This window comes from Neophocaena asiaeorientalis, unplaced genomic scaffold, assembly GCF_003031525.2.
Source record: "Neophocaena asiaeorientalis asiaeorientalis breed wild unplaced genomic scaffold, Neophocaena_asiaeorientalis_V1.1 scaffold246, whole genome shotgun sequence".
NCBI classification, from domain to species: domain Eukaryota; kingdom Metazoa; phylum Chordata; class Mammalia; order Artiodactyla; family Phocoenidae; genus Neophocaena; species Neophocaena asiaeorientalis.
The window spans coordinates 2,270,073-2,290,745 of NW_020174551.1; the positions used below are offsets into that span (position 1 = coordinate 2,270,073).

The window sequence follows — 20,673 nt, forward strand, 5'->3', positions numbered from 1 at the left end:
AAAAAAAAATGGCTAGTGAGGTAACTCCCAGAAACAAAGGCAGCCCAGGGCCTCAGAGACTAAAACTAGGATTTGATTCTCTTTGTTTTCTTTTGTTTTCATTCTCTGGTAAGTAAGAAGTCTTTCTTCACATATCAGGAATAATGACATTCCCTTTCCATTGCAAAAAAAAGGTCTAGATTGATATCTGAGCCTGGTGGCAGTGTGGGGGATCTGGGATACTAAGTCAATTAGGAAATTATATTGAAGCCTTGAAAAATGGTGACCTATGTTATGTGATAGCAAACAACTGGCAAAACTGTTGCCTGCAGTAAGATGAAAAATGAGCCTAATGAAATTTTTAAAAATTGAACTTATATCCAAATGACTATAGATTCATGTGCAGTTATACAAATAATACAGAGAGATCCCATGTACCAATTGCTCAGGTTCGCCTAAAGGTAACGTCTTGCACATCTATAGTAATTTACTTTGCTCTGAAGTCAATTTTACCTGATACCCTTTACTGTTTTATTTTGTTTAATGTTTGCATATTATATTTTTTTCTGCCCTTTTAGTTTTTATTTGATGTATCATTATATTTGAAGTTAGTTGCTTATAGATAGCATAGAGTTGGGATGTGCTTTTTAATCACTTCTGCCAATCTCTGCCTTTTAATTAGTGTACTCAGACCAATTACATTTAATATAATTATTTATATGTTTAGGTTTTAGTCTGCCATTTTAAATTTTGGTTTGTTTGTTCTGTTCCCCAGCACCACCTCTCCCCCAAGCTGTCTCCTTTTTCCTGACTTCCTATAGGTTATTTGAGCATTTTGAGAATTCCATTTTGATTTATCTATAGTGTTTTGTAAGTATACCTTTTTGTATAGATTCTTAATCAGTTGGATCTAAGTATTATTTTATATATCCATCACTTATCAGTTTACTGGTGTCATCATTTTACCAGTTTGAGTACAGATACCATACCTCTCTTTGCCCTTCCCCATTTATAGTATAACTGTCTTAAATATTTCCTCTATACATTTATATATGTATGTAGAAGAAAACTTAAGCATCAGACAGTGTTGTAATTTTTTGCTTCAACTGTCAATCATAATTTTAAAAAACTCAAGAGGAAAAGGAAGGCCTGCTGTATTTACCCATATTTTTGCTCACCATGCTCTTTCTTTCTTCCTGATATTCCAAGGTTCTATCTTTTATTGTTTCCTTCCTGTTTAGAGAATTTCATTCAGTTATTCTTTTAGGATAAGTCTGCTGGTTAAAAATACTCTTAGTTTTCCTTCATCTGAAAATGTCTTCATTTCCCCTTCACTTCTGAAGGATATTTTCACTAGGTATAGGATTCTGGATTGACAGTTCCTTTTTTGTCAGCACTTGAAAAATATTGTGTTACTTCCTCCTGCGCTCCATGGTTCCTGATGAGAAATTTGCTGTCATTTGGGTTATTTTCCCCCTATAGGAAAGGTGTCAGTTTTCTTTGGATGCTTCTAAGGTTTCTTCTTTGTCTTTAGTTTAACTATGATGGGTATTGGCATAGATTACTTTAGATTTATCCTGTTTGGGATTCACTCAGAATCTTAAATCCATAGGTCATGTCTCTTGTTAAACCTGGGTACTTTTCAGCCATTATTTAATACTTTTTCAATCTTACTCTTTTTCTCCTCTTCTTCAAAAGTCTAATGACATGAATGTTAGGTGTTTTGTGATGGTCTCACAAGCCCCTAGCATTCTGAGTTTTTTTTTTTTCCAGTCTGTTTTATCTCTGTTGTTCAGACTGGGTAACTTCTATTACTTTATCTTCAGATTCACTTATTCTTTCCTCTCTTCCTTACATTCTCCTTTTGAGTCCATCCATTATGTCTTTATTTTTTTTTTATATCTTCCATTTCATTGTTGAAATTTTCAATTTCTTTCTTGAGGCTATTTGTTTCAAGTGTGTTTGTAATTGCTTGTTGTAACATGTTTTTTATTGCTGCTTTAAAATCTTTGTCAGATTATTCTAACATCTCTGACATCTAACTTTTGGTATATGTTGGTTGTCACTTTTCAATCAGTTTGAGACTTACCTCATTCTTGTTATAATAAGTGGTTTTCAAATGAAAACTGGAATTTTTTATATTATGTTTTATGATTCTATCTTATTTAAAACTTTGGTTCTAACTCACTTTCTCTGATACCACTCCAGCTGAGAAGAGTTGCTACCTTATTACTACCAGGTGGAGGTAGAAGTCCAGATTCCCTACTTGGCCTGTTTTGACACTGGATGGGAGGGAACAGTTTCTCATTACTACTGGATGTAGATGTTCTGGCTCCCCACATGGTCTATAATGACACTGTGGTAGAGGAGATCTCATTATTGCTAGGCGATGGTAAAAGTCCTGACTCTCCAGTCCAGTGTAGTATCCACTGCACTGTGGCGGTGTGTGTTGGGGGGAATGGAGATGAAAGTCCAGGCTCTCTACTTGGCCGTCTCCGACACTACCTTGGCAGGGGTGTTGGGGTACCTCATTATAAGAAGCTGAGGCTCCTCACTCAGCCTTTGCTTGTTGGGTGTAGCCAAAGTCTTTTTCTGTGATATTTGGCTGGGATAGAGAATTTGTTTTCTGACAGTTTTCTATATTTCAAGGCTTCCCCTTTCCTGGTGCTGTGTCTAGGAGAGGCTTTTCTTGAGACTTCAAGAAACACATTTGTCTGTGTCCACTGGTGTTTCTGAATTCTTTAGCATCATTTCTGCAGTATGTAAGGCAAAAATAAAACCTAGGGTATTCACCACCTTGATATTCCTCGAGTCCCAAGGTCCCTAGCCTGTCTGATTCCTTTTTTCCACCATTCAGAGTCATCTTATGTGTTTTATAAATACTAACTTAGCCAAATCTCCTTGATATCTTATTTTATTCCCCTTGTGCTTGATCTCTGAATTCTAATGATCTGGAGTGGAGCCTGGGTGTGGTTGCTTTAAAATATGTCCACAAGAGTTTTGGCAGTCCTCCCTTCAAGGAGCCTAATCTCTGTTTCATTAGTTGTTTTTTCCAGTTTGTTTCCTTGTTGTTTTGTTTGGAACAAATTCCTCTGTCTTCTCATTTTGCTTAACTTTCTCTGTCTCTGTGAAATTAGGTGAAACAGTTACCTATCCCAGTTTTGAAGGGGTGTCCTTGTTTGGAAACATCTCTATTCAGTCTGTGTGTGCCCAGTGGCTTTGGTGGGAGAGCTGGATCTGAAGTGAGCACTGGTCAAGTCTTCCGCTAGGGTGTGCTGGTAGCTATCACCTTTTTTGAGGGGCTGGAGATAGAGGGGCTAGAACCAGAGCCACATGTAAGCTGGGCTTCTCCTGTGCTCAGTGGGTGTCACCACCCTCTCAGGGGCAGGATCAGGTCCCAAAGTGTGGGAGCAGAAGCCCTGAGGGCCAGGTCCGAGCTGATTCTGCTCCTTCTAAGCATGAGACCCTCCCCCCTCCCAAAAACGACACCTTCGCCTCAGAGGGGTTCAGTGCTGGAGCAACAGGCGCTAGAGTGAACACCCAGTGCTATTTAGGTCTTTAAATTCTTTCCACAATGTTTTGTAGCTTTCAGTATACAAGTCTCTTCCTTCATTAAATTTATTCCTAAGTATTTTATTCCTTTTGATGCTATTGTAAATGGAATTGTATTAATTTCATTTTAGATTATTCATTGCTAGTGTATAGCAACACAATTAAGTGTTGTATATTGATCTTGTGTCCTGCAACCTTGCTGAACTTTATTATTTCGAATAGTTTTCAGTGGAGATCTCTATCTGTTAGAAAGGAGTAAACTCAAACAACTGGTTACAGTAACTTTGTATGTGTAAGATCTCTAGAGAGGAAGGAAAGCCCAGCTCCTAAGGAGAATAAAGAGAGGAAGTGCTGGGCTGTCTGTGCCCATGGTTGATAGAAAAGTAGTGATTTACAAAACTGGTCTTCCTGGGAAAAGGAGGAGGGGACGGAGAAAGAAAACAGATACTTCAATAATATCACTGGGACCTATCAGAAGGAATTACAATGTTAATGACTTACCATAAATGACATAATACCTCAACCGATGAATTGAGAGCTATTACTTTTTCTGGAAGCGGCTCCTGTAGGGTTGTGTAAATCCTTGACTGTGGGGAAAAAAAAACCTTGTGCTCACTTCAGTCTGTTTCTTTACTCTGCCCTTTAAATCTTTATTTGTATTTCTCAAAGACTTCAATTACCTTAGAGCTATTGAAATAACTTTTTGTATATTTAATGTTACTACAATTAATTTTCTTTCCAAAACACGAGAACTCCCCATCCCCATCAATAGTGACAGATTCAGTTAAAATGTCAACCTAAAAACAAGACCACAAAAATCAAAAGCTGCATTTGGAGTACATGAACATGTTTGGGCTTTTGGATTACATTTCAGTAATCCTCTATTTAAAGAGACAGTAACAACGTGCTTGTGATTCACAAAATAGAATGAAGGCTGGTTGCCAAAATATGGTTAATATATATTCATTATTATATAATTAGCCTCTGCTTCTTTTTAACCATTTATTTTTAGAAAGCAGTAGATAGATATACTTAGAATAATAAACAATTTTGATTGGTTACACTATTATGATGTGAGATGGAACTCAATAATTTAGAGTAGGCTAGCATATTACACCTCCATGAAGTCACTAAGTATATATATATATACTTTATATATATATATAAATATATATATTTTATCATTTGCTAATTTGTGCTCTTACTTCAAGGCTATTTATTAATATTTGATACGTGGAGTAAGAAAACAGTATGTGTGCTTAAGCACACACGTATATAAACTCAGATCAGTTAATATATGAAGTACCTAGTTCAATTCCTGGCCTATAGTATGCCTCAATAAATGCTGGCTGTAATATTTTAAATTCTCACTAATATTCTCTCCCACAAGGTTCTTTACAGTGCCTTGCCTCACAAGCACTTAAATTTAGAATACTGGACTCTCCCCTCCCTTCCCTGTCTTTAGCATACATTTGTCCAAATCTTATTCATACACAACTGGTCACAGATTGTTGTTGGACACCTATGACTTTCCCACTGTTCAAGCTGGTTTTTGAAAACCTTAAAATAGCAAATCCCGTTGACTGCAAACACCAACAGCAAATGTGTAACTAACTCCTTTCCCCCATGTGCCCTGCTCCCTGTTACCAATCAGAGACACATTAAACTTCTTATCTAAATAAATTCCCAAGAACTTAGAAATCTTTGTGTACCTACAAAGAAACTCGAGAGTATGAGAAGAGGGAGATTCCCTTCATCCAGGGCATGCAGAAAACTTCCCACAGATTTCTGTAACAGGACAGAATTACTCTAATCTTTGGGGTTGTATCTCTTTTAAGGCTCGAAGGACTAGAAAAACCTCACCTGAAAGTTGAGCTTACCGAAAGGGGAGCATGGTATACTCAAAACTCTCTACCCCGTACTGGAAGCGACCTTCGGGCAGCACCTGCTGCTGCGCCTGTATCACAACTGCCGCCCTCCTTGCTCGGAGTTCTCAGTTCATTCCCGCTTCCTTTGCTCTCTTCAGGCTCTTTCCCAGACTTCCGTTCGAACTTCCCGGCCGCGGCAGAACCCACCAATCACAAACGTCCTTCCTCAGGCCACGCCCCCTTCTCATCGCCCCCTCCGGGAACCGGAGTCGGATTTCGCGCACACCCCTCCTTCCCTTACGCACGCTGCGCGCGGACGTCGGCCTCTGACGCCGTCGTTGCCCTCGGGGTCGGCTCTCGCCCGGGTCGCTCCCGCACACCGTTGGGCACCCGGCCCAGCGTCCTCCCTCAGGCCCTCCCACACCCTAGGACCCGCTCTGGCGGCGGCGACCCATGTTGGGGTTCGGGCTCCTGCGGTCGCCGCCGCTGCTTCTCCTGCTACCGCAGCTCGGAATCGGAGTCGCAGCGTTCAGCTCTCAGGCCGGAACCATGAACCTGGGCGGCAGCAGCAGCCGCAGCGGCGCTCTCGGCTCCCCGTCAGCCGAGCGGTGCAGGCAGCAGTGCGTGCAGCTGTCCGCGGTGCCGGGAGCCGACCCGCAGCGAGGCAACGAGTTGGTCCTGCTGGCGGCGGCGGCGGCGGCCGCTGGGGAGGGACCGGAACGGCGGGACCTCCCTGGGGACCTGGCGAAGGAGGAGCCGCAACCACCGCCCCAGCATCACGTACTCTATTTCCCCGGGGATGTGCAGGTAACCTGCGGCCTGCCTGGGCACCTGCTCCTTCTTCTTGTACATATGCGAATTCTCTAGATTCCTCCCTCGTAGCTGGGGCCCGGTTCCTTGCCTCGCCTGAACACACTCACACATGGCGCTAAACGGGGTGGCTCCACGACATCCAGAACCGCCCCTTCCACGCCCTGACCCCCTCCTCATAGAGCCCTAGACAGGAGGTGTCCTTGGAGGGCTACGACCTCGAAAGAGCCAGCCGTCAGTCCAGGTTTCGAGGGGGTAGAATTGAAGACCTAGAAACGAGAAAATGTGTATTTATTCTATAACTTGGTTTCTCAGAGGATCGGTGGGGGAGGGGGGCAGGAGACGGAGAGAGGGCTTTTAAATTAGCGTGCTGGCAGTTATTAAAAAGTAAACAGACAAAATACTGGTACTAGGGTGTGACAGTAACCCTAAGAAGGGGAGAATGGGTGGAAGAAAAGGGACAGAAATCGCTAAGCATGTCAATATTTTGATGCTCACCTAAATTCTGTACTTTTTTGTGTGTGATTTTATCTTTATTATTAATCTTGCGGCTGCAGGCAAATATACATGGCTATGTTGTCCTGGAAAGCTGGGCCTTAATCTAGATCTTAATCTAGAACTGCTTTGTCTAATAGGGTAGCCATTAGTTATATGGGGCTATTTAATTAAAACTAAATAGAATTAAAAATCCAGTTTCTCCGTCGCACTAGCTGCATTTCAAATGCTCAGCGGCCCCTAAGGTTTGTGTGTGCTGTACTGGACAGTGCAGTTACAGAGGATTTCCACGGAACATTCCCTTCATCACAGAGTTCTCTTGGGTAGTGCTGGTATAGAGAGGTAAAGCTAAAATATGGCTGGATGTGTTTCTTAAACCGTGAAGTAATTAGTTTATTAAACAATTATTGTTTTTGAAATTAATGCTTTAAAAAAATATGTTTACAAACGTTGTGCCCTGAGTCAGATGATGATGAAGGTATATGTAGTTTTTTCTCTTGCCCTCCAAATAATTGACTGGTCTAGTTGACTGCTAATCAAAACTAGTATTTCAATTTAAGAGGAGGAATTTAATGTACTCAGTTGATGCCCTTTTGCTCGGTTTGGGAAATCAGCATGGCATTGCTGACAGTGACTTCCAGGGTTTTGTGGACCAGCTACTGTGTGCATCCATAATAATGATGACGATGATAATGATAACTAACTTTCATTGAACACCTACTAAATATTTTTAAAGTGTGCAAGTCAGAATATAGCACAGATCTTCAGGTGAAATCTATAAAGTGCTAAATATAGTTAGACTGATACCTCCTTTCATTTTGACATCATCCATTTCTTTAAGTAGCCTGAGATTCCCTTAGCTTTTTGGACAGTGATATACTGTTGATTTATGCAGAGTATGAAGTCCTCTAAAAACCCAGAGCTTTTAGAGAAGAAATAGAGAATAATAATGCATCAAAGGCTCTGAGGCCAGATCGCCTAGTTTTAAACCCTGATTCTGCACTTTTTAGCTATGAAATATCTGGCCAATTGTTAAATCTCTCTGTGTTGCAGCCAGCTCAGCTACAAAATGGGAATAATGATGTATAGGATATCAATGAGGATTAAATATGTGAATACCCAATGAGTTACCCTCCCTTCTTATCTTTCTGATGACCTTTTTAATTATTGGGGAGTTCTGTAGCGCTCAGTTCTTGGACTTTTCCTCTGACTACCTTTACTCCCTTTGTGATCTCTTTCAGTCTTGTGGCTTTACATGCTACCTATACTCTGACGACCTTCAACATTTGTGTTCTAGCCTATTCCTGGAACTTTAGACTTGCCAGTTACATGCACGTATTTCCTTTCGGACATTTAATACATATCTCAAACCTAAAGTCTCTGGATCTTTGTCCCTAAACTTGCTCTTCCTGTAGTCATCATCTTGTCTCTCAGTTAATGGAAACACTTCCTATTTAGTTGCTCAAGTTAGAAATCTTGAAATTATCCTTTTGTCCTCTCTTAATACATCAGCAAATGAAGTGGCTTTACCTCCTAAATGTATCTAGAAGTGATCAGAATAATCATTTAAAAACCTAAGTCAAATCATACCACACCTCTGCTCAAAACACCAGCAGCTTCCCGTGCCACTCATAGTAAAAGCCAGAGTCCTCTTGATGGCATGCAAGGCCCTTCACTCTATTTACCTTTCCCACCCTGTAGCTTTTCTTTTCTTTTTTTCTCTTTTTTGGCCACACTGCTTGGCACGCAGGATCTTTGTTCCCCGACCAGGGATTGAGCCTGTGCCCCCTGCAGTGGAAGCTCGGAGTCCTCACCATTGGACTGCCAGGGAATTCCCACCCTGCTGCTTTTTTGACTGTTTCCTTTATCTGTTTTACTCGCCACAGAAGGTTCCAGCCACACCAGCCTTCTTCATATTGCTTATGGTAGACACACTTGACCTCAAGTTTGCACGTACTGCCTGGAACAATCTTCCTGCAGATGTCTGTAAGGATTCATTAGTTCACCTATTTCAAGTCTCTGCTCAAAAGTTGCCTTCACAGTGAGGCCTTTGATGACCATCCTATTTAATAATCATACATGTGCACAGGATCCCTGTCAACTTTTCTCCTGATAAAGAATTAGGATAATTCATTTTTATCCATTTCATTTACTATATTAGTTACTCATTTTGGATTTTGTCTGTCTTCCACTAGTATGATGCACACTTCACGTCTGTTTTCTTCACTGTTATATCTGCGATGCTTAGTGAGTGGCATGAAGTAGGTGTTCAGTAGATAGCTTATTGAATGAATAAACGTAAGTTCTTTTGAACAATGTATTAAGTGCTACTTGACTATTATTATATGAAGGGCTTTTAGGCTCAGATTTCCTTCTCTTTGCACTTGATTCTTTTGAGCCTAATGTCTATTCTTAAGAAGTTTACCCTGTGAGATACAGCTCATCTTTTAGTATATTGATCCTTTTAGAACCTTTATTTTCATTTATATCATATATAAATTAAATAAGCATTCTTTCTATATCTTTATTTTTAATTTGGATAAATATTGAACAGAATAGGGCCAAACAGAACTTTGTAGGATACCATTAGAAGTTTTGCCTCATGTTAACACAGATTCATTATTTGATGTTAATTGGATCTGGTTGACAGTGTAATTTTAAATGCTAATTACCATTACTTTTTTGATTTCCTTCTTGCAGTCATCTTTTATTGTATGTCCTTTTTTATTCTATGCTTGCCCTTTTATCCTTTGAATTACAGGAAAGCTGAGGCCGTAGTAATTCACTTTTCTTTAGGTACCTCCTGATGTTTTTCTTATCAGTAGTGATTTTGGAGGGGGATCAGAATTTTTTTAAGTAAGTACTGTCCAATTTTCTTGAGTTTCTTGCTTTTTAAATCCTCAGGATACAAGATTGTAGGTATTTCTTTTTTTTCTTTTTTTTTTTTTTTTTGCAGTACGTGGGCCTCTCACTGTTCTGGCTTCTCCCATTGCGGAGCACAGGCTCCGGACGCGCAGGCTCAGCGGCCATGGCTCACGGGCCTAGCTGCTTCATGGCTTGTGGGATCTTCCCGGACCGGGGCACGAACCCATGTCCCCTGCATCAGCAGGCAGACTCTCAACCACTGCGCCACCAGGGAAGCCCCCCTATTTCTATTTTTAAGTGTAAGTTTACAATTTGATGAATTTCAACGAATACAATTATGTAACCATCACAATAATCATGTAATACAACATCTTGATCACCCTAAAAAGTACCCCTGGTGCCCTACTTTTAGTCAATCTCTTTTCTCAGCCACAGGCAACCACTAATCTGCTTTCTTTTCAGTATAGTTTTGCCTTTTCTAGATTTTCATTAGTTAGGAGTCACGTAGTATGTAGTCTTGTGTCTGGCTTCTTTCACTTAGCCTAATGCTTTTGAAATTCATTATTTCTGTTGTTTCTGTCATGAAGTTTATTTCTTTTTAATGCCAAGTAGTTTTCTGTGTATGGACATACAATTTGCTTACCCATTCAGCAGTTCATGAACATTTGGGTCATTTCCAAGTTTAGCTTTTAAAAACTTTTGCTTTCCTAAACACTAGGATATATAGATGACCATGCCCTAAGTGTATGTCCTGGTGAGTAGGAAAAGACTCATTTCTCCTATGTGACTCTCCTTTGCTATTCACACTATTACCACACTCAGAATATTTCTGACAACAGATGTGTGGGTATTTCCCCCCCACACCAAGCAATTCTCTGCAACACCAGCTGGGTGTCCTATAATTCAATTCAATTCTGATACTATCTACCTGGAGTTAGTGTCAGATTCCACACGTTAAGGGCTCAGTCCCACAAGTCTTTTCCCCTCCCCACTTCAGACGCCAGTCGCCAAGTCCCAGTTTATCACCTGTACTGCTGACTGAACAGCTATAGATTGGGGTTTGCACGATCCCCCTCCTTGGGTTCAGTTAGTATGCTAGAATGGCTCACAGAACTTTGGAAAACAGTTTACATACTGTTTACCCATTTGTTATGAAAGGATATGATAAAGGATACAGGTGAACATCCAGATGGAAGAGATGCACAGGGCAAGGTATGTGGGAAGAGGTGCAGAGCTTCCATGCTCTCTCTGAGTGCACCTCTTTCCTAGCACCTCCTGTGTTCACCAACCTGGAAGCTATCCAAACTTGTACTTTGGGGATTTTTATGGAGGCTTCATTGCATAGGTATGATCAATCTTTAACTTTATTTCCAGTCCCTCTCTGGAGAATGGGGAGTGGGGTTGAAAGTTCCAAACTTCTTATCATGTCTTGGTCTTTCTGGTGACCAACCCCTGTCACCCGTGAAATTCCAAGGGTTTTAGGAGCTCTGTGCCAAGAACCATGGGCGCGCGCGCACACACACACACACACACACACACACATATACACACACACTCTACTATTTCACATCTGACCATATACCCTGGGGCTTCGTGTGCTATGTCAAGCAGCCTTCTTAGGCTGTTCCTGTTACGGTCCTTTTAGCTTGCTTACGTGAGATGTCCACTTTATGCTCAGCGAAGATGCCCCCTTGACCCATTTTTTATGGAAGTACAGCTCGTACCCTATATAGCTCTCCTCACTCTGCTATAACAATAGTCCACCTAACTTAAGTCTTTATCATGGAGACACATGTCAAGTTTTCCTAAAAATCCTTTGTACCAGTACTTCAGTAGCAGTGTGGGATGGGCCTTTATGTTTTTGCAGGTCAGCAAGCATCTACCTGTGGAGTAACTACCCCTTAATCTCTCCAGGAGATTCTCTTGCCGCCTGCCTCACTGGGGATGAGGAAGCATGCCTCCTACCCTTTAACCCCTACAGGGAGAGTAAGTGCATTGCATTCCCAACTGGGATGAAAACTCTCTCAAAAGAAAACCCTTTCTTCCCACGTTCTTCCACCTCTTCTGTAGATTGGCCTTGTATAGTATCCTGGGTTGCAGAACTGGTTTTGACTACCTGTTAGCAAGTCCTATGGGGATGTCTGGTGTCTCTTTCTAGAATATGGGAGTACTTATCCATTGTTCTTAGGTTTGGACTTATTAGACACAAGAGTAACAATCTTATTTTTACATTTTAGTACATACACACAGTTACTTAGTATGAGCATTTTCCTACTCTGATCATGTAACCTCTGGTTAATCAAAGAAAACACCAAGTTTTTAGGTTTGCCACCTCCTATGTGGTAGAGACTAAACAGAGTCATAAAATCTTATTCATTTTAGCTCATTAAATAACTATATAATATAAATAACTGTATAGTTTGTAGGAGCTCAGTTTCCTTAGCTATAAAAATGATTTAGATGTTTGTGCTTTCTTTTGTATTTGGCACTTATAACTAGCTATTTAGGAATCCATAGAATAATTCAGTGTTGGCTCTGTTCTTCCCAACTAATATTTGGGTGTCTTTATGAAGACCTGACTAATATTCCTACTTCAGACATAATAGGAATTCTACTGCATAATTCTGGAATTTCTACTAATACTACAAAACTGAGCTCATGTATTTGTGGAGCCTTCCCTGATGTCCCAAAACATAGCTTGAGTCTCCCTTTCTCTATGTCCCCTCACAGTTCTTCACATATCCCTGCTTTACAGCAGTAATCGTATTGCCTTGTGATTATTTATCTCTGTCTCTCCCACTGGACTGTGTTCTTGAGGGACTGTAAACTGTGCTTAGTGACCCACAAATGCCCACTGATGAATATATGAAGAAATGGAAGTCAAAGTTCAATAGGCAAGAATATTTCCACCTTTCAATTTGTGTTGGAAATTTGTTCCTTCCCTTTCTGATGATGCTCATGTGTGTGCACGCATGCCCACCTCTGCATGTGGGGGTAGTTCCTTTCATGTTCATCCCTCTATTCTTTACATTGGTACCTGAATTGCAAATTCTTTCATTTTTTGGACAAAAGGGTTCTGTGCAGAAAAAGAGTGTAAATTTCTTATAGGTAGGGACAAGGGAAAGGGCCCAAATTTGTTGTCTCACTGAAATAAAAAGAGAGATATTTATCAAAAAACAAAAAAAAAGGATTTAGATGAGCCCTTTCAGATCTAAGCTCCTATGATAATTTTATATCTCATAAATCTGGATGTGCAGAAGGCAGTAGCAGAATCCATAAAAAAATTAAATGATGGCCTTCTGGGAATAGGTTTTTTTTAACATATATGACAAACTTAATATTAATGAGGTAAAAACTGTTAAGAAGGACTTGAGCATCCTTTTGGGAAAGTTATCAAAGGATATGAATAGAGAATTAACAAATGAAAATTGCCAATAAACATAGAAAAATGTTCAACCTGATTAGGAATAAAAATATGCAAATTAAAAGTAAGATATCATTTTATCTTAGTAGCAAAGATATTTTAAAAATTAATGCTAATAGCCAGTGTGGGTAAGGATGTGAGAAAATAAGCACTCATGTATACTTCCAGTGGAAGTATCAATTGGTATTAATCTTTTTAATGGGAAGTCTAAAAATTATACATATCTATACTTATTGATAAGGAATCATGCCTGTAACATTTTTAAGTGAAAACTGTGTGTATAATCTTGCTGAGGGAAGAAATACAGAACGCTCTCTTACATACATACTTGTATATGTGTATGTATACTACAGAACACTGGAATACTAGACACCAAAATTTTAATAGTGATTATTTCTAATGGTGGTTTTATGGATTGGTGGTTTTTATATCTTCCTTATACCTTTGCATGTAGACTAAATTTTTGTAGTATTACTTTTATTAGTCTTCATTTTTTTAATAGAAAAATGTGTATATTGCTAAAAATTCATTTTATTTAAGGTTGTACATTGAAAAATAAGTCTCCTTTTCATCCCTTTGGATGACTGGAGGCAGTCTCCGATTTCCCTTCCCTAAGGCTAACCATTGTTACTGATTTATATGTCCTTCCAGAGACATTCTATGCTGATGCAAACTTTTTTTTTTTTAAACACAAATGATAGCTTGGCATTCAGGCGTTTTTTTAGCCCTTATTTTACAACCCGTATGAGTGCTCATAGAACTGCCTCATTCTTCTGAAGCAGGAATAAATGTCCTTAGACAGATTTATTTATGCATGTGTGCAAGTATATCCCTGAGATAAATTCCTAGAAGTAGAATTACTAGGTCAAAAGAGAGGTGCATTTAAAAATGTTTGGTATGTGATTGTTAGAAATAAGGAAGAAGTACAGTTCTATTTCCCTTCTCTCACACCCTATACCCAGTCCATTAGCAAATGCTGTTGACTCTACCTTCAAAATATATACAGAATCTGACCAGTTCTTACCACCTTTGCTTCTACTACCACTGTGGTTCGAGCCACCTTCTCTCATTGGGGTTATACTTAAGTAGCCTCATACTGGTCTCCCTGCTTCAAACTGTTGCCCCTTTGCACACAGGAGTCAGAGTAATCCTTCCAAACAGATTATATCAGCCATCTACTCCACACCCTATCAGAGCAAAGGCCAAAGTCCTCAGGGTATCTTACGAGGCATGATCAGCACCTCCCCTCTTCACCAGCAATCTCTGTGACCCTCTTAGTGGTCACTTTTGCTCCTTCTTCACTTCACTGGAGGTACACTGGTCTCACTGGTGTATCTTGGTTACACAACGATGGCTCCACTTCAGGTCATTTTGCAGTTCCTTATGACTGAAATAATCATGACTCAGTCCCTCAGCTCCTTCAGGCCCTTCTCAGCTATTGTCTTATTGGAGACTACCCTGTGTTTAAATAATAACCTTCCACCCACTCCAAAACTTTATGCTCCTTTTCCCTTGCTTTGTTATCCATCGCACTTATCACCGTATAACGTCTATAAGGTCTTGTGCTGTCCAGCCACTAGCTACTTGTAGCTATTGACCGCTTGAAATTTAGTGTGATCAAAGAACTAAATTTTAAATTGTATTTAACTTTAAATCTAAAAACTGATAGTTCAGTTCCTGGAAAACTTTTAAGTGTGTTTGAGCAACTTGGGTATGTGAATCTACTTTTGCAACTGTAAATCTTATGAAATCTAAATTCAGATCAAGTATTTCCGATGAAAATTTAGCACCCAAATTGAGATGTGTTGTAAGTGTAAAATATACACTAGATTTCAAAAACTTAGAAAGAAAAAGAAATGTAATAATCTCAGTATTTTTTACGTTGGTTACATGTTGAAATGATAATATATTGGATGTATTGGGCTTAATAAAATGTATTATTAAAAATAATTTTGGGACTTGCCTGGCGGTCCAGTGGTTAAGACTCCATGCTTCCACAACAGGGGGCATGGGTTCAATCCCTGGTCGGAGAACTAATAAGATCCTGCATGCTGCAGGGCGTGGCCAAAAATAAAAAAAATTTTTTTTCACCTGTTAACTTTCTACTTTTTTTTTAACGTAGCTGCTAGAAAATTGTACATGTGGCTCATGTTATATTTCTGTTGGAGGGTGCTGCTCTATTAACTCATGGAGTTATTATGTATCTCTGTACTAGAATGTGCACTCTGTGTGGGCAGGGGTTTCATCTCTTCTGATCCATGACTGTTCAGTACGTATCCAATAAATTTTATAGAATAAATGAAATAAATTTGAATGAATTTCCCTTTTTTAAGGATATTATGAATAAAAATTGAAAGGAAAACAAAACTTACATGTACGTCCTAGAACATAAACAAAAAGTTATTAATATATATAGAATACTTATAAATAAACCAAATTAAAAAAGGCAAAAGATACGAACAGGCACAAGTAGAAATCCAGATGGCTAATAAATATATGAACAAAATTTCAACTTCATTTAAATTTTTAATAAATTCAAATTAGAATAAGTTATCCTGTGCCAATGAAATTTAACAAAGATAAAAGAAAAATTATACATACTTCTCTGGAAGACAGTATTGTAGTCTATATAGTCAACCTTAACTTATGAATATTCTTTGACCTAGTTTTTCCACATCTGGGACTTTATTTTTAAGGATGTAATCACAGATATACATGAAGATTTTTCTATAATGTTCATTGCAGCTTTGTAATACTAAAATTGAAATTAAACATAGCATTCAGGTTGCTAGAATAATCCAAAGAGGGAGGAGTTCAGGATAGCAGCTTTAATAGGAAAATATTTTAGAATTCTGTGTTGGTCAAAAAATCTGTCTAAGAAACCAAATTTTTATTTTCAGTTAATGTCTTAGGAATAATAGATCATATGTATACTAAATAAAATCCATTTTAAAATCTATAATCATTCTAAAGTGTTTTATTTTTAAAATTTCTACTGTGCTATTTAGCTTTATCTTATAACCCTGTGTTTGATGGATTTGAGGCTTAAACTGAAGAAGTGATTTGTTTAAAATCTTAAAGCCAGAAGGTAATAGATTTATAGTTTTCATTTCTAGTACATTAACCATAGGTCATTATAACATCCCTACTTCATCCCCAATAAAAATGGGAAACTAATTTTGTGGAAATAATTTTACATAACTGTGTATTTAATGTTTGTTTTATCTTTCTTACCTTTCAGAATTACCATGAAATTATGACTCGTCATCCTGAGAATTATCAGTGGGAAAACTGGAGTCTAGAAAATGTTGCCACCATTTTAGCCCACCGGTTCCCCAATAGTTATATTTGGGTGATAAAGTGTTCCCGAATGCATTTGCACAAATTCAGCTGCTATGACAATTTTGTGAAAAGCAATATGTTTGGTGCTCCAGAACACAATACTGACTTTGGAGCTTTTAAGCACCTTTATACGTTATTAGTTAATGCTTTTAACTTAAGTCAGAAGAGTTTGCTACCAAAGAAGAATGTGAAAGATTTGAATAAGGACGCCAAAGCATCTAATTGTAGATCCAGTTCTTCTCATACTACTAATGGTTGCCGGGGAGAAAAAGAGAGGAACTGTGAAAAATTTGTTGAGTCTGCCATGAGTTTTTATCCACCATCACTAAATGGTGCTTCTTTTACTTTGATTGGATTCAGTAAAGGTTGTGTTGTTTTGAATCAGTTGCTTTTTGAATTGAAAGAAGCCAAGAAAGACAAGAACATTGATGCTTTTATCAAAAGCATAAAAACAATGTACTGGCTGGATGGCGGTCATTCTGGGGGAAGCAATACTTGGATTACTTATCCAGAAGTCTTGAAAGAATTTGCACAAACAGGGATTATTGTTCACACCCATGTAACACCTTACCAAGTACATGATCCAATGAGATCTTGGATTGGAAAGGAGCACAAGAAATTTGTTCAGATACTTGGAGATTTTGGTATGCAGGTGACTAGCCAAATTCATTTTGCAAACGAAGCTCCTTCCATAGAGAATCACTTCAGGGTTCATGAAGTATTTTGAGACAGCAGTATTATTAATACAGAAGATCAGAAGCACTTTGTGCTATAAATTCAGATAATGAGATGTAATTCATAGATGCATTGTCAGGTTTCTTTTGGTGGGGGGTGGGGGGAAGGAAGCACACATTCCTGAACTATGAGTGTAATGTGCAGTAGTGTTCCTTGCTTGTGAATGTGGATAGTTTTTAATTGGGACTGGGTTAGAGTTAGTTTATTTGAAATCCAGAAGGTGGTTTGTGATAATCCTACAGGGAGATACAAGACCCTTAAGAATGAAAGTTATAATATAGTCCTTATAAAAAGCAATTAAGGTTGTTATTATTGGAAATAGTTTATTTTCTGAGTAATGTTTAAAACCAATTTTGGTGATACTTTAAGGGTAATTAGGTATTTTCGCACTGAAAACTTTTGAGTGCAAACACTTTCTCTTCAAACAAAGTGAAAGCACACTGATGTTTTCCATCAATTTGCAATAACTATACCCTGCCTCTTATGTTTATAAACTTACGGTGTCATTCTTCAGTGTGCCATCAAGTGTTTTTTCTTAAGAGTCAAAATGTATTTGTTTCCACATATCTAAGAATGTGCAGTAAAGTTAGTTTTTAAAAATACTACACTTAAGCACTGTGGCTTAATTTTTAATTGGCAACTTTTGGATAAGACATTTTGGAGTTTCTTGCATTTTGGCAAAAAACCAGTTCTTTTGGAAAATTGTTTGAAATTGAACATAATTATGTATACTGGGTAAAAATACAGTACAGATTTTAAATTGTTTCATCCTATCATCTTTTGAAAGAGAGCAACTTAGGTAAAATATAATACTGTATTTGGTAGTGCCCTATTGAAAAGGAGACAGATTCTATAGAACTAAGACACTATTTCTCCTGAAGCATGATTTTGTCTGCCCAAAGAAAGCATCTCTCCTTGGCCAAAATGTAAAACTAGATTGCTATATGAAAAGTTGAAAGAGAAAGTTTGAAGACACAAATGATTTAATTTTGGCTCAAAGACTGAATTTGCTTAACACTGCTACATAATTTGGGTGAGGTTTCCTTCTGCCCATTTTTCTTGACCTAGATAAATACATTTTGAGAAACCAAGATCTAATGAATGTCAACTAACATTGAAAGATTACAATAAAAGGCTAGTGGTCTTTTTAAAAATTGTTTATTAATAATTAGCTTTTGCAGGCCATGAAATAATTAAGCAGGGAAGTAACATGCTGCTTTCAGACTGAAAAAGAAAAAAAGACTGAAGCTTAAGATCAATAACCTAGAGGGTCTAAATATATAAAACAATAGTTTAAAATGTTAATTTATTGGTTTCGTCTCAGAATTATATTTTAACGACTCTATAAATATATTCCAAATATTCAGAAACTTCTAAGAAAGGATTTTTACTTACCAGATGCTTAAATTGTATGAACTTCAGAATAGTATCTTTCAATGTTTTTTTTCTTAAGGATGAAGTACAGTAGTTTTATATTGCTTTGGTTTCTTTTAAATACCTGCTGTTTCTTTTGAGACCCAAAATTCCCAACAAGGAAACAAGTCAGCCTAATTCTAACATTTGACTTATTACCTTGTCTTAAAGCACCATTATTGATTGGATGGCTTCTTTCAATACGTTTAATAATCCTTGGTTAAATTTATGTGTATCTAATGTAACATAGCTAAGTTACTGAGTACTTTAATGAGGGGGGGAAGGAAAGGCATTTATTTCTACAGGATTAACTAAAATGGAAAACGTATGACTTTTAGCAGAAAGATTCATTTAAAAATCTGAGATATTTAAAATATGGTCCTTGTAGCTATCCAGTCATGTAAATGCTTAATTGTAATTGTTATATGTTGAATGGATATTAAGAATAACTGTCTGGGACACCTGGAATTGCCATTGCATCAAAATGAGACAGTGTTGAGAACTGAAAATATTTTCTTTAATGAAAATATATTCAAGTTGATGCATATTCAAATATCTGTTTAATACTTAAAATTTGTTCTTTCTCCACATTTGTTTAAAACTATTATAAATGTTAGTGTATCCTTTGGATTGTGCCTTTGTTTGTGTCATGAAAAAGTCAACTGAGAAAAGTAGTCAAACAAATAATGTGAAAGTTGTTACCGCCACAGCATGAATGTACAGTTGTATTAAATTTAATCCACAGAAGTCTGTTTGGATGTGCTGTTTGTTACTAGATTTGTTAAAACTTTAAATCGTTATTTGGAAGGAAGCGATTTCTCTCCACTTTGCCACTTTGGGTTTGTGTGTGTTTTCATTAACCTCCATGTTTTTTCATACAGGCAACTTTGAACCTTTCCTATAAAAATACATCTCTTCTTTTCCTTTAAATTGCTCCACAGAAAATAGCATCATTTCCTTCTGTTGGATTTCCCAGACAACAAAATCTCTCAAAAATAAGTAAGTTCTTCCTTTTCTACACTAATCATCTGTATTCCTTTAGCTGTCATCAAGAGACTTGGTTAGAATATGGTGTGATCGGTTTTTCATTTCATTCATGCAATATCTAAGCCGCACCAAGGGCAAAGAAGGTCTAGGCACTGAGGATACAGTACAGACAAAACAGTTCCAGCATGTGAGGATGGAAATGTGTAACAGACTAAGGCTTAAGAGGAAAAATATGAAACAAAAAGGTATTATTCTTAAAAGAGCTATTCTGTTACACTTCATTTAAGGGCTTTTAAGAGAAACATGCTTTAGAGGATAAGATATTCATGTAGATAGACATCTGTGAATTCAGGTTGCTCTTTACAAAGGCAGAGAGGCCAAGCAGCTCTTAGTGGTAGAGACAGGCAGTCACTTAGGATGGTCATTTTAGTATCCTATTTAATGGAACTTGAAAAAATACATTATAGCTTAGGTGTATTTAAGACATCCAAACACCCATGGCCTGTATGCTTGAAAAAAGACTGTAAGGTAACACCAGAGATATGTGGGTGACTACCAATCTATGTTAGTTCCTCCTGACTATATCTGTTTTTTAGCACTGGGGGAAGGAGTCACAGCAGCACAGTTCCAACTCCATCCAGACGTGCATTCCTGCTTCCTGCAGTTTTTGGTGGGGGTCAACTTCTTAGATTAAGCTTTGATGTCTGTTGGCAACATTAGATGGGTAAGAAAAGCCTCATTGGGCTTCCCTGGTGGCGTAATGGTTGAGAGTCTGCCTGCCGATGCAGGGGACACGGGTTCATGCCCTGGTCCGGGAAGATCCCACATGCCGCGGAACGGCTGGGCCTGTGAGCCATGGCTGCTGGGCCTGCGCGTCTGGAGCCTGTGCTCCACAATGGGAGAGGCCACAACAGTGAGAGGCCCGTGTACCAAAAAAAAAAAAAAAAACAAAAAGCCTCATTACTAAGGTTCTTTCGAAATGTTCACATAGCTGCTGTTCAAAAGGACAGAAAATAAGCCATGTTGACCTTGTTTCCCTTGTTTTGATATTTCATCGAAGTGACAAGTTTGAAATTACTGAATAAATAGAATTCAGATGTAATTATGTACCAAGACAAATACTGTTAATGTTTGTGAGAAGAAAATAATTACAGTCTTCGCATGTATTTTTAAAATTTATTTTGAAAGAATAATATATACCAG

The 20,673-nt window shown here is 38.1% G+C and overlaps 1 protein-coding gene across 1 annotated transcript; it reads left to right on the top strand.

The window, feature by feature from the left end:
* The first annotated feature begins 5,748 nt into the window (after positions 1-5,748).
* CUNH2orf69 (chromosome unknown C2orf69 homolog) lies at positions 5,749-20,190 on the top strand. Its single transcript, XM_024757395.1, has 2 exons — positions 5,749-6,206; positions 16,235-20,190. The coding sequence occupies exons 1-2, from the start codon at positions 5,853-5,855 to the stop codon at positions 17,060-17,062; spliced, it is 1,182 nt and encodes a 393-aa protein (XP_024613163.1). The 5' UTR covers positions 5,749-5,852; the 3' UTR covers positions 17,063-20,190.
* The last annotated feature ends 483 nt before the right edge of the window (positions 20,191-20,673 follow it).